Source organism: Camponotus vicinus, unplaced genomic scaffold (assembly GCF_025532165.1).
Source record: "Camponotus vicinus isolate PSW18456_S1 unplaced genomic scaffold, iyCamVici1.0 SCAF_14, whole genome shotgun sequence".
NCBI classification, from domain to species: domain Eukaryota; kingdom Metazoa; phylum Arthropoda; class Insecta; order Hymenoptera; family Formicidae; genus Camponotus; species Camponotus vicinus.
Genome location: NW_028141950.1, coordinates 481,627 through 496,513, shown reverse-complemented (window position 1 = coordinate 496,513; position 14,887 = coordinate 481,627). Strand labels below are relative to the sequence as shown.

Below are 14,887 nucleotides of genomic sequence, written 5' to 3'. Positions count from 1 at the left end.
ACATATATATTTCATATTTATATCAATTTTGAATATTCAAAAATTTTTAGACATTTGCCGAATGCTCAGGGATTCACACAATGAAAAAATAAGTATTTTTTAAATGCAATATTACGTAATAACACACTCTGTCAAGTAAAAACGCCTGACCATTTTTTCTCCAAGAAAAGAGAATGTGCAAGCGATGGATTAAGGACGAAATCTCATAAACGTGCACTTACCTTGCTCTTGTGAATGTGCTGATGCTGATATTCGCTGTCGAATTCTGGTTCGCTGAAGTAGCTCTGATCTTCCCAATGGGGCGGTAGACCGCCGCCACCTCCTGGTACTCCCAAGGGTCCCGGCATTCCTGTCACTCCGTCGGCGCTCTCGAAAAGTCTCAAAACGCTGCGATCCCTGATGTCTCTCAGATGCGATCTAAAAATCAAAACAATTAGAATCATTTTTATATTATGTTGCAATAACAATCCTTTATAGAAATTAGTTGTTATTAAAACAATTATTCATTATATAAATAATTATTAAATAATTATTATTTATCAATTTTTATTATAAAAAAAATTAAATTAATTTGAATTATGATGTCTTTAGAATATTGAATATTTATTTAATTTTATCATATATTATAATTGAATTTAAAATGTTTAACTCTGTTTAATTATTGTAAAAACAAGCAAGAAAGAATAGTATAATAATAAAATATTTAAAATAAAATATTGGATTATTAAAATAAAAAGAAAGATATTTATAATCGCAGAAGAATATTGTACCTTAGATCTTCGAGTTCGTAGAACATATCCTTGTTGCTGTCGTGTATATAAACCTTTACGTGGGGACTGTCTAGGTATTCCATAGTGAGTTGTTTCGGAAAACTTCTAACAAAAAGGGCCTTGACCGTGTCTATACTGGTGATCTCGTTCGGTAGCAATGCCCTCTTCGTCTCGTTCCTGTACTGCAGGAACACCAGTCCTAGGGAACCGCATACAGAAATGCATTGTTTTGTCAGCAAAATCGCAATATAAATTCAACAATGCGTAAAATTATAATAATTAAAATTATAATATTTAGAAATATTAATATAAATACACACGGAGCAACTATCTGATAAAATTGAAATAAAACTATCGTAATTACACATTTTAGTTAACACTTTACTTAATCAAAAATAAATTTATGCTACAGAAAAAGAAATTGTTTCTTTATCACTTAAATTTTATTAAAACATTGATACTTTTTGCTCAATTTTTCCAGTAAGACTTTACACGTATTAAGAAATGTGTAATAATATAACTTTTAGTGAATCAGTATTGATTCATTATTATCTTTTTCGTCTATATTTATTTGCATTTAATTATGCTTTGTGTATTACCTAGTGGTCGCTCCAAAGTCTTGCTGGGCGTTCGTACAACAGGCAAGCTGCTCCTTTGCTTGCCACCTCGTCGAAATCCTGTGCTAGAGGTTTCCACCTCGGACATAATGCCCGGGTCGTCATCGAAGAGCATCGTCGAAGATGGGGGCGGATACCCGCGCGGAAGAGGCGACTAAAAGTATATAAATTTGATAAGACTTCAATGCAATCTATGGTTCATCCGAGAGTATATCACGAATTGCTCATTAGTGGCATTTATAAAAAAAATTAAATTATTTATTTCAGATGTTTAAAAATAGCAATTTCGCTTATCTAATTGTATATGGATAAATTATAATACAAATTTATTATTATCTATTTATATATATTTATTAAGATTTTAACTATATATTTAACTATATACAAATCAATAATTATATAATTGATAAAATTATAAATGTTTAAATGAATTAGATAAATATAAATTTAATACGTGTTTTATAACAATAATAAAAACTAGCACAACAAATATAATAAAAATATAATAAATTTAATGCATGTTTTATAACATTTTGTTATTACGACTTTACACAGCAGAAAACAAAACTATTGTAGCAAACTATAACTGCAGCATTTAATTAAATTGTATCGAAATAAAAGCTTCTGTTTATAAATTTTAAAAAATCTCGTCGTGTGCTAGTCGCAACTTATCTCAGTGAATAACTCTGTTATATTATTCGGAATTTTAATATTACCTGCTACTGTAAACGTATTCACAGAAACATTTTCCAAGCGAACAATTAAAGACACATGGTAGAGTCGAGAATTAAATGCCACTCAGAGAAAAACGATCATGTCAGCATGCCGACATGCATGTTGACGGAAAAAAAGAAATTGATTGCGCAGGCAATCTTATGTAAAAAGTATGAAAATTCGAAAATTACCTTTCTCTGGCGAGACTTGGTCCCCATCTGTCAGTGGCACACGGCGGGAACACACGGGAACACACACACAAAGTAAAAACTAGTTAGAGATGTATAATATGTGTCGGGGAATAGAAAGGGATGGATTAGAAAAAAAGATGAATGGAAAAAAACGATTGTTTCGAACAAAGAGAAGAAGAAAGAGAGAGGGAGGAGAGAGAGAAATGTGCAATGCCATATCATTCTGAGGATCAAACTGTTCTTAATTGACAGATCAGTCATATAATCAAGCGTAATTATGGCCACAAAACAACATAAACGTTAACTTTCTGCTGGTTGAATGAAAATGAGATGAACGTTTTTTTTAATTTTCTCTCTCTTTCTTTCTCTTTTTTTTTCAAATTGTAGAAGCTTTCACGATAACTCATTATTTCCAACAAAATATTATACATTTTATAATTACTGTCATATCTTGAAATATCATTATTCTCTTTTTTACGATTTGTGGAAACGACGTGATAATTTAAAAAGAATTAGAAAGAAGTATAATATATATATAGAGAGATATAAAGTCTTTTATCGATCGTATGTATTTTCATTCGAAACTTTAATTAGCAAATGTATGACTAAATGTAATATATAACTAATAAATATAATATAATATGTAAATAACATAATATATTATATTTACAAATTTAATATATTTATTATTATTATATTGTATATTTAAATGCACGAGAAGCGTTTAACATTGCTCTACTTAGTAAAAAATGTTAATATAAAAGTAATTAATAATAGATATCGGAAAAAGTAAATATTTGAATAAATAATCGGATATTTTCCATTCATATTTTTAATCGTACACACATTTCCCGTTAATATTACGCGAACAGAATTTACGGCAATTTAAGGTCGAATGATAAGCGAGGAAAACAATTAATCGCACGCACTAGTAATCGTAGAAATTGATAACGATTGCACTTGGCGTTACTCCCACCATTTGACGCGACCGCGGTTCGAAAAATACTGACTCGTGACGTAGGCGCTCGCGCCGTTTTTTTGTCCGCATTCTTGCTCGAGCCTCGCCGCGCGAATGTAAACAAAGCGACTGGGTGGAAAAGAAAGGGCGTTACGCGCCGAAAAATTCCGCGGTTTTACGCACACATATCTACGAACATAATACGTGAAATATATTCGCCGATATATCTATACGAGACGATCTCCCCCGCCTCCCCCCCCTCCCGCCATTTTCCTCGATACTTCACGTTTAATCGCAAGCGATATTTAGTTTCTCAGTAATTTAAAATTCAGACGATACAATGTATGTAATTCTTATAATCGTAACTTGTGAAATACATACCGTAAAGTATAATTGTGACCATAGCTATCGATTGATTTCGTCTCTTCGATATTCCGCACGACTATCCGTAGCACAAGCGTTTTGACGTCACAAATAACTGCGCGCCCTCGTATACTTCTTATGCCATAAACTTCGTAAAAAAACTAGAGCGCGAAGCGCCATCGCACGGCTTGAATTCCGCCATCTCGCGTTGTCATTGATCAATTAGTAGCAAAAAATCTCTCACTTTTTCATGAATAACGATTTATATATGTATATATATTTATATATTTATATTTATATATATAATTTATATTTATTATATATTTATATATATTTATTTATTATATTATATATATATAATTTATATTTATATATATATACTTTTTTCATAAAGAAATTTTCTCAATTGTATTGTATGATATTGTAAGAAAATATAATTTATTATAGTTTTTTCTCTCGTTAGTAAAAACATTTATTATTAAAATAATTTAATATATAATTTGTGTAATATTTAACATTAATATTTTGGTCAATGAATTGTTATTTTATATATACTTTTCAATTGACCTTCAATTCACTTTTTTATACACTCAAATATACATATAGATTTCTGAAGAAGAAAAAAACAATACTATTTTTAATCTTTTTTAAATTCTTGGAGATACATTTGATTCATTTTTTACAAAATTATTTAAATAAGTGAGCACGTAATACGCTCTTATACACAGTCCCTCTGTTTATATTTCGCGCGGCGAAAAAAGTTCGAGCAAGAATGCGTACAAAAAAGTGACGCGAGCGGCTACGTCACGAGTCAGTACTTTTCGGGCCGCGGTCGCGTGTGTAGTGGTATAATTATTTCGAGCGACGTAATTTCGCGATCCGGAATGCAATTCTATTTTTCGCGTCGTGTCGCGATAAATACGAGCTGCCTTAATAGAGCAGAATCGGCGAACGCTCGTTATCTCGAATGTGCACCAGCTGTGCGCGCCCGATTCGATTATTTCCTACGAACCACAAAGACATGCCCGAGGATGCTCCATAACCGCACGCCGAGAGTTAATCGATCGTACGACATTCATCTGACACGAATCCCACGATCTTTAGATCTTTGGAGCGCAAAGTTTAGTGGGCAACTGTAATTAATGCCGATCTGGGACACGCTCGAGGATAATACATCTGCGATTAGAATAAATGGTGAGTACATTTACAAGTTCACTCGCACGAAAATATGCACGAGACTTGACATAGAGTGTTTCTTGAGCCAACTGTTATAAATTTCCGAAATTTCATATTTAATTTGACCAATATATCGTCAGCGTGTGAAAAAAATATATTTTTCCGTAAATTTAAAATCATAAATGATATCAGGCCGATAATGAAACACACTGTAACGATTATAAATATATTTTTTCGAGTAAATTAAGTAAGAAAATGTCTATATTTAAAAAAGTATTAAGGCTCGTTTACAATGGATCGCAAGTCGCAAGCAAATGGACCAATCACAGTCTATTATTTATCAGAATAATCTACTGTAGTTGATCAATTTACTTACGAACTTGCGACTTGTGATTCATTGTAAACGAGGCTTTAGATTTGATTTGAAAGAATATTAAATTAGATTTATCTGGATTTAAAAAAATATTAGATATATCGATAATCTTTCCATTGAACAAAATATAAATATTTTAAATATAGAAGTTTTTTAATATATATTTATTATATATATATATATATATATATATATATATATATATATATTTTAAATATTGTTAGTAGATTATATATACTTTTTATATATATTTATATAAAAATTATATCTTTTTAATTTATTTTCTTAAATTTCATTTACGCAAAAAAAAGAAATATATGGAATATATTTATATTAGATGTCTATGATATTTGGACATTTTAAAGATGAAAGATATAAAAAGTTTACATAATTACCAGCAACTTTTAATTATCATTAAAAGCTTTGAACATTTAGGTAATTAAAATAGATAGAAATCTGAGAAATGTCAAGAGACTATGCGTTTCGGTTCGGTATGTCGCGGAAACTTCAATTATCGAAAATGAGCGCAAGAAACGAAGATGTGCAGGTGGATGATAATTAATTAACCGCTTCCCCTCATTACGGCGGTTCTTGACCGCGCAATATACGTTAAAGCTCCGGAAAAGTATTTCAATAATACCGTATTCATCATCTCTCTCCGTTAAATGCGATAGGTTCAGAAAATTTAAAAAATCGATCGCGTAAAATGATAACCGCCCGAAATAGATTCTTCGCTCGATAATTCAATGGATATAAATGCTCTTTTTTTAATCTGTGAACTTATTGCGTAAGCAAACTTTATATGCTAAATATTAATAACACGGCATAATAATATTGTCATGTTATACGTCGCATGACCGGATTATATTTGATTAACAATATTCTCTGATAATTAATATAATAGAGAATGTGTCGCGATACGCAAATGAATCTTTTATCTATTATCAAATTTAACAGCATCGGGATGCATGACATATTTCGTGAAAGCTTTGCGATAATTTATATACATAAGTTCCCGTAGTCATCAATTATGAAAATTTCAATTATGTAAATTATTGTTATTTTAATTAATACATTTTTTTAATTTATGCTGGATATAGTATGTTATATAAATCATAAGACAAATATTTCCAAGTTAAACAAAATTTTACATATTTTTTTTTTACGGGAAAAAGAGATGACTTGTGGGAGAAGAGAATTTTCGGTTGAAGAGCAAACAATTACATGTAGGCATTTAGGTATTAAAACAAATAATTAATCGATGCCAGTTTTTGAATAAAATATTTTTGAAATGAAAATGCGTATACATTTTTATTTCAAAACATTATTCTGTTCTCCACTCTCTTTAATGTAAAAATAGTTGCAAACAAAACGCATCACTGCATATAAAATTGAATAACAGAACATTTTCTATTGTCTTGTTCGATGGTATAATTCATTTTTTATCAGAACAATTAAAGCTGACTACAAAAATATAATATGAATTTTATATTTACAAATAATAAATTTTTCAGGTAATATTATTTTATTTCATAAAAGATAAAATAATAGGTGGATTTTAATTCTTGATGTGATTTTGAAATGTTCATTGTTCTAAAATAATATTATTAATTATTATAGCACAATCGGTTGCATATTTTAGATTACAATGCCATATTGGGAAAAGCAAGCGAATTTGAAGTTTAACGCTTATCTCGAATATCATTTATCGTGTAAATTGTTGGAAATATGGAGGGAAAATAGAGACGTGTGGCAATAAAATGCCATTTCTAGTCTTTTTCTAATTTAACTTTGTACATATTACAATAAAATTAAATTAAATTAAATTATAAAATGCAATCATGATAGTAATACTTGATGTCATGAATAATTTATGTAAATGTGAATTGTAAGACAACAATTTTTAATATTTCCTAAAAGATAAATTTGAAAATTTTTTCTTCTCTTTTTTGATTTTATAGAAAACTGTCTTGAAAAAAGAGCTTGAATATTACGTATCCATCAGCTATTCATTTATACATTGAATCATATACGATATTAAACCATCATATTGCGATAAAGAAAATGTTCAGTTATTCACCAAAAATCAAAAATTCCAAATATCCCAAATATTAAATATAAAAAGAAGGAGATAAATTTTGTTTATGAAAATTTTGACATGTAGATAAACATAGAAATTGTAGAGATAAAACTTTTTTTACATATTAGAAACAAATAAACAAGTAGAAATGAACAAGTAAATATGATAAATGTAGAGAGGTAAAATTCTCAAAAAATATGGAAACAGAAAGCTTAAAATTCTAGTATAGAAATCACACAAAAGAAAAATACATACCACAATCGAAGAAAAAGGAAGTTAAGTATTTAGAGTCTGTCACAATTTAGGAGATACAGTAGAATCTCGATACTTTGAATTGAATAGAACAGGCACTATTTTAGTCAATTAAAGATTCGAATTGTGAATATCGTGCAAAGAAAAAACAAGGATAACACAAGAGAATATAGAATTATTTAATTAAAATAGTTTATATAAATTATAAATTATGCTGCACGCGCACACTTATATAATTGTTTTTATTAGTCCCAATAAAATAATATATTAATGTAATAAATTGAATTAATAATAATGAAAGAATTATTTACCGATTAATAGCTGATAATAATTTTACATTTAATTATTATTATAAATTGAATTATTTTTAACATCCATTTAATTACTTTAAACATCCATTAAGTATAATCAATTGATTATTGATCTCTCATTAAAATCACTCAAAATAATTAATATAGTTACGTAATATCTAATTATGCCACAAATTGATCGAGATTCTACATTCATAGAACAAATGTCGAAGGATAGGAAGAAGGAAACAAATCGAGATTACGAAAGATCATCGCAAACAATGAAATATATGGGTATTTACATGTTGCGCGAGTAAAGATTCACCTCGAGATCCATGGTGGTGTGCCGTGATGGCGGGGTGCCGTATTGGCCGTGTGGTGGCGGCAAATGATGCGGGTGTAGGGGGTGCAGTTGCTGCGCCGCGTTGAATTGCTGATGATGAAGGGACGGTTGATGATCGCCGCCGAGGGTGTGCCTTCTAGGCTCGTCCCTCGAGCGGCCACCACCGGAGGAGCCCCGGCTCCCCGAGCCACCCCCGGCACCGCCGACGCCGACCCCCAAGACGCCACTGCCGACGCTGCCACCACCGCCACCACTGCCTGCCCGTCTGCCAGGTGTGAGCTCGTTCGAACCGGAGTCAACCTCCCCCCTGACGGATCCACCTGAAATCAGAAATGTTTTTAATTAGCGAGACCGTTTTATCGACCTTCGAGCGATCGAAATAATTAAACATTTTGCATCTTTCTCCGGTTTACACGTGCGTCTTATTAACAAATATGCTCTGTTAATTTTTGATTAATTCAAGTTTAATTGAATTTATATATTTCTCGAAATTTAAGAATTTCTTGAAATTTTTTTCGAAACGTATCACGAACTATAACATGACAAAATATATTTAAAAATATCCATTTTGTTCATAGCTTTAGCCAGATTTTTTTTAAATATTCATTTTGCTCATAGCTTTAGCCAGATTTTTTTTAAATATATAATGGAGTATTTTTGAGGCCGCAATTTTAGAATTAAAAATTCAGAAACTTTGAGGCACGATTAGCTTTTTTCTCAAACTTAAAAAACAATCGTTATTTCTTGTTGAAAAAATTTATTATAATTTCTCAGAAAGTGTCTCATTAAATGCTGGCAAACCATACTTTTCTCGTACAAACTTATCGTGAAAGAAACATTATTATTAAAAAAGTCAAGACAAAGTTTTGCGGATGAAAAGGCACGGTTTGCGACATCTATTAATAAATTCTCGTCCCCGATGAAGTATCGAGGTAAATAGCCTGCCGACCCATTTGGCAGAAAGTACCGCACAAAGCGTATATAACCGAGAATAACGCGTTCGCGGAAGTGACCGGAAATAGTGACACGTGCGTGTATATACATGGGAGAGCTTGCTTAATTATCTTTCATCGCAGCGAGAAAAACGAGGAAGAGCAAGGTTGCGCGTTAAAGTAATAGTATCTGCGGTTACACCCTAAATAGGAATCCGAGATAGATTTCTCGGCTGTTTCGCTCTAAATTTAATATTTTTTTATTAATTATTAATATTTATTATTAATATTTTTTTTCTTGCTCGATATATATTTTACTCTTGACGTTTGAGAAAACTTTGGATTCAGATTTAGTATTATTTTATTATTTTGTTTTTAATGAAGACGCAACGAGAGGAAAATTAATCCCGCCGCATATGTACGTACACAGAAAAAAAGGACATTCTTGTTTTGAAAATATATTTAGTTTTAACATGGAAATCTTGAAATGAGATTATATTGCGTTAATTAAAGAAAAATATAATTGCTTGAATAATTGCTTACTTGAATAAAGCCATTTTATACAGTTCAATCAAGAAAAATATATTCTTATGATTTAAGATTTAATTTTCTTGAATGGAAAAGAAACAATGTTGGATAGAAAATAACATTTTTAAATCAAAGATTATAATTTTCTTAAAGTAGAATTAAATAATTATATATTCTTAAGGTGACAATTACAATATTAAAATAAGACTATAATATTGTTGAAATTTAAAATTATTAAATTCTTCTAAGAAGACTATAAATTGTTGCGTATATACGAAACAATGAACACGTTAGTTTAAGTATATAAGTTTTGATTTGACACTTCTTTTTTTCTGTGTATATGTCGAATTCGCATAATTGCACGAGTCATTGTCAGGGGCACGACTGTGAATGTCCTCGAGTGAATAGAATGTATACGCATACAAGATAGGTTCACTTCCGGATTACAAAAGCGTCGCGCTCTATCCCCTGTTTACTCCCGTTGCTCTCGACTTAATGAAATACAAACTCGCTGATGAATACCGGCGTACCCTCTCTAAACGAACCTACTTCTCCGAGTCACAATCAATCTCGGCGAATAGTCCACGTGGCGGAGCTTAACGACGCCGAAAGTTTCGGCGCGGAATCTGGACGGGAGTTTGGGAGAAAATGGGTCAGAATGGCGAACCGACAGAGCCGTCGTCCAATTAATGACGAGATTCGAATTCCGACGAAACTACATGCGTCATAGCGGCGCCATACCTCGCGTAGGTGGCCAAACGTCGTGCATTTCGGTGTTGCGCCGAAATGGCCGTTCCGCGCAAACGTCAAATTGCTATCTGACAAATGTATGTCGTAAAACATTACGTCGCATCGGTGCCCGACTCGCCCGCTCGAAAAGACGAACATTTGCGATTTTTACGAGATTTTAGCGCGTAACATACGTGATGGTTCTGCTGCTGAAAGATCTCTGAAAAATAACGCAAACACGGAAGTTTGCTCTTTCTCGGCTTCGAGTCTTCAACGATCCGAGTTTCCGCGATGTGTCGTTTCATTATGCGATAAATGACGAATTTAAAACCGAGCAAATATTTGTATAGGTTGACTGTGTATGTACTTCTACGTGTCAATATACTACGTGATTTCGAAATTGAGAGAATTCGCAGGAAATGTGGAAGCTTAGAGTGAAGGCGAGTTTAAATTCTATAATTAAATTCGCGAAAATTGAAGTATAGCGCAATACGCATATTATAAATCGTCAATCTAGGAGGTTAAAATTTGTCATTTAATCGTTAATTAATAGTAACTTTGAAAATTTTGTGAATAGATTCGCGTCATTATTGTTTGTCGTGTAAAATTTTAAATCCATCAGATATCAATGTCAAGATATAATAAAGTAAATATAATAAGACGATAGTGAAGTCTCTCATTGATCGTCAAGATAACTTGATAAATAGTAGACTATATGTGTGCGAAAATTAGCTGCAAGTAATATCGAGGTTACGTGCGTAGTTTGCGACAATAAGCCGCGCAAGTTTCCACAATAAAGGAGTTTATGCGACACTTGTAATTGGCAACGTGAGTAAACTATACTCTAAACTTTGGCGAACCACTTTGAAATTTTCAACAACCAACTAATATGAAAATGCAAAACATACAATTTCGCGACGTTATAAAATGATTATCGTCGACGAAAAATCGCCTCGACTTGGATCATACGATGCCGTCCAACATATAATATTTACATGTTTTACAGTACAATCTAGCGATTTTTCAGACAGTTTTTAAATCGAAAAATGACAATTATTAAACATACGTATTTATTTTATTTCAATTTGCAAAAAAATTTTAGCAAGTCCAATTAATTAAATATGTCCATTTTAGTATTTTTGTCAATATAGTCTGTCTTATATTATGTCATTTTATGTTTAACGGTGTAATATTAGTCGGCATGACACGTGTTCGATATTAGTATTTATTAAAATGTCATCCGTCAATATGATAGACACTCCTCTAGACGAGGGCACAAATAGATGCCCTCGATAAATTGCGAAAAATTATTTCGAGAAGCGCGATTTCTAGGAGTGCTGAGAAAAATCACGTAAACGAAAGTAGAGATGTACTGAAAATTATAAAGAATAATTTATGTAATATTTTATCTAAACAATTTAGATTGATATTTGAAATTCTGCAAATATTGCAGATCGACAAAATGTAAAATTTCACAATGATTATTAATTATGTCAGTATTAATAATGGTCGACATAATTAGCTTTCTATAGATTTGAACGGATCCCTTGCAATAAATAAACAATAAGCAATAATAAAAATTTTCAAATACTTACAAAAATAAAACTGAATTAAAATATTGATTGCTTTATGAATCATATTATGATAGAAGCCAACTTTTATATTAATATCATTTATTTGAATCTTCCTTTAATTTATAATAAATTTCAAATTTCAAATCTTATTTTAATTAGATAGTAATGTTAGATAGTAATATTGAAAACTGAAAAACTGACCTACTGATGTTTTCATTATAGAAAAATTTGTTCCAAATCTGCCAAAGATTCTATCCTTCCATCCAGTTTATTTTAAGTCGCATTCCATCTAGTTATGAAACAATTTCGATAATTTAATAAATCTCCTCCACGAAATTGCGTGCACTCGCGTCACTCTGTATACACTGTACATAAACTCTATGTATATGTCGAAGCCGCTATATGTTATATATAACGGGTGGAGTACTGGCGACGATGACGGTATCATACGCGTTTATTTTCAGAAACCGGCGTAGAGCCGAGCGTGCGCGGTCGTCGAGAAATCTAATCTAACGCTCGGAAATTCGATAATCCGCAGATAAGATTTTCCGTGTACGCGTATATGTTATATATGTATGTATGTTATATATGTATGTATAATAAGAACATACCTGTGTTTAGTTGCCTCGTATCAACGCCGTTCCGATTTCCCTCGAACGTGCATACAATACGGAGCAGTAAGATAGCGCTAACGTTTCAGATGAACCAAGATATTTAAAGATAACGGAAAATAGGAGCACGAAAATATAATTTAAATATAACAATTTAATATATCAATAATTAATATAACAATTTAATATAACAATTTAAATATATTAATTTAAATATAACAAAAATATAATAATTTAAATGTAACAAAAATAACAATTTTAATCGAGCGACGTAAGCTTTTGTATTTTTTTGATGCGAAACTACTTTTGAATTATTCATATTTATTATATAATATTTACTTGTGTGTGTATGTTACGTATCGCATACATTTACCTAGATAACTGGAAGGCAAGACGAGGCAATGGAGAATCAAGTGCCTTTAATGAGAACCAATAAACGTTAGTTACGCTCGAAGATGTGACGAAGATTGTTTCATGCGCGGCTGCAGAAACGATCGATTTGTAAAGCTATCGTGGCAAATATAGTTGCGATATGCTAATATCGTTATAAACCGCTATAGTTATGCTACCTTTGTATATTCATCCGAAGCACGTCTTTTCCGGTTGCGAGGAAAAATAATTTATTCGTCAATGGCAGAGTTTTATTATTTCTTGAACTTTTTAAGACAAATAATTTCAGGAAAATCAGAGGAAATAAGAAATTTCATTAATTCAATTATAAGTATGTCCCAAGTAAATGTTTAATATATATATTTAAAAAATTTTAAGATAATCTATTACATTTTTTTAAATTGATTAAATTTTTTAAACAAGATTTTTGCTTTTATTCTTGTCGCAGGCTAGTCTACGTGTATTTCTTATTTTAACACATGTTAAAATTGATGCATAAGAGAAGTAGGGTATTTGTTATTTTAAAATATTTTAATTTAGCGGTTAATTTAACGCTTTAATTTTATATTCATTTTAATAATTAAATATGAATTAATAATTGATTTATACAGTTATCTTTTATCAACACAAGTGACTATGTCGCTGCTTTGAGATAGTATTGTTAAGATTGAATCTCGAGCTTATCATGGCGACCTTACTATGATAGCTACGCTGTCGGTGGGATACTTAGGTTCTACGACCCCGTTTCTATCCGCTGCGTGCCCCGAGCGTGAAAATAGATCAAATCGATATACCAATGAAGAAAATACATAGCTGAGAGGCGATAATTGAAGCGAGTGTGATGTAAATTTTATACTTTGCTGTATTTTATCACGGTATATTAGCGGTAAACCAGTGATTATGCAAATCAAGATCATTAATTACAGAATGAATAATTTTTCCAAATGAATATTGAATCTTATGTTATCAATGTAATAAATACTTGAGACTTTTTATAGCGCGCAATATTTTATTTTTTCTTGATAATATGTGTGATTCTGAAGAAGAGAAATTTACTTTTCGCATAAACAAAATAAACGAATAAAGAGTATTCATTTAATTAATCTTTTAACATTTGAATGCAAGAGAGAAAATATGCTTATATAGATATATCGTTCTCGGTTTGGAATTCGCTGACGCTAACAATCGTCGTGATACGAACAATTAAGATGGAGGCCATTAGGATGGAGTTACGATTACGAATCGTATCAATTACGACATTCTGATGTGGCTTAACGAAGGAGGGGCGATCGAAGCGCATTCCTGGATGACCGCTTACCGCAATGCCATGTGATTAAGATTGCATTATACATGTATTATACATGTGCTTCGGCAAAAGGCGATCGATTTCAATTGCCGTGACGGACCTGCTTATCGTAGCTAATGTCACGTGAAGTGCATCCAGTTCTCTGACCTCCGCTCACCATCTGTTGCACCGTGTTTTTGCATAATATCCCGTACGACCAGGAGAGCGTAGTACGTTTTGCGAGGAGAGCGTTTCCCATTCCCCTATATAACACTATCGCGTTTTAAAACAAGACTGACAAAATACATGTTTTAATTGCCCTCATTTAACATTCTTTTACAACATACCACATACGTGATTACGACACGCATTTAAATAGTCGTCGCTCGAAAAAAGGCTAGTTAAGATTCCTTACACTTTAATCATGATTAGGAATTCGTCGTTAACCAGCTGATAAATGGCCTCTAACTGGTCCGGTTTCGCTAATGTCAGCGAACTTTAATCATCTGAACCGTTTAATCGATTCCCCGTCCTTTAACAGATTAAATAGTATCAGCCATAATATGGATATATATTTTATTTCTTGTGTAAATGTGAAATGAGAAAATACAGTTTTCATTTAATGAATTAAAAACAATTTTTAATCGTGTTACGATCAACAGGAAATTATGAAACAAGAATAAATAACACGCTATTAAAAAACATTCGTTA

General features: G+C 31.6%; 1 protein-coding gene and 1 long non-coding RNA gene across 21 annotated transcripts in view; one reads left to right on the top strand and one right to left on the bottom strand.

Moving 5' to 3' along the window:
• LOC145965091 (uncharacterized) overlaps window positions 1-14,887 on the bottom strand; it is a 190,287-nt gene that overhangs the window by 76,636 nt on the left and 98,764 nt on the right. For 15 of the 19 annotated variants that reach the window (XM_083088398.1, XM_083088413.1, XM_083088414.1 and 12 more), the window contains exons 4-8: window positions 8,110-8,447; window positions 2,293-2,319; window positions 1,370-1,541; window positions 771-981; window positions 222-417 (exon numbers count right to left, since the gene is read on the bottom strand). In XM_083088398.1, the coding sequence (XP_082944524.1) occupies window positions 222-417; window positions 771-981; window positions 1,370-1,541; window positions 2,293-2,319; window positions 8,110-8,447 (944 nt within the window). The remainder of the gene's footprint in view (window positions 1-221; window positions 418-770; window positions 982-1,369; window positions 1,542-2,292; window positions 2,320-8,109; window positions 8,448-14,887) is intronic. The other 4 variants (XM_083088416.1, XM_083088401.1, XM_083088411.1 and 1 more) reach the window with 2 other exon arrangements.
• The window catches only part of LOC145965096 (uncharacterized), a 78,743-nt gene continuing 68,274 nt past the window's right edge, over window positions 4,419-14,887 (top strand). For both annotated transcript variants that reach the window (XR_014436614.1, XR_014436613.1), the window contains exon 1: window positions 4,419-4,807. This is a non-coding gene — a long non-coding RNA (uncharacterized LOC145965096). The remainder of the gene's footprint in view (window positions 4,808-14,887) is intronic.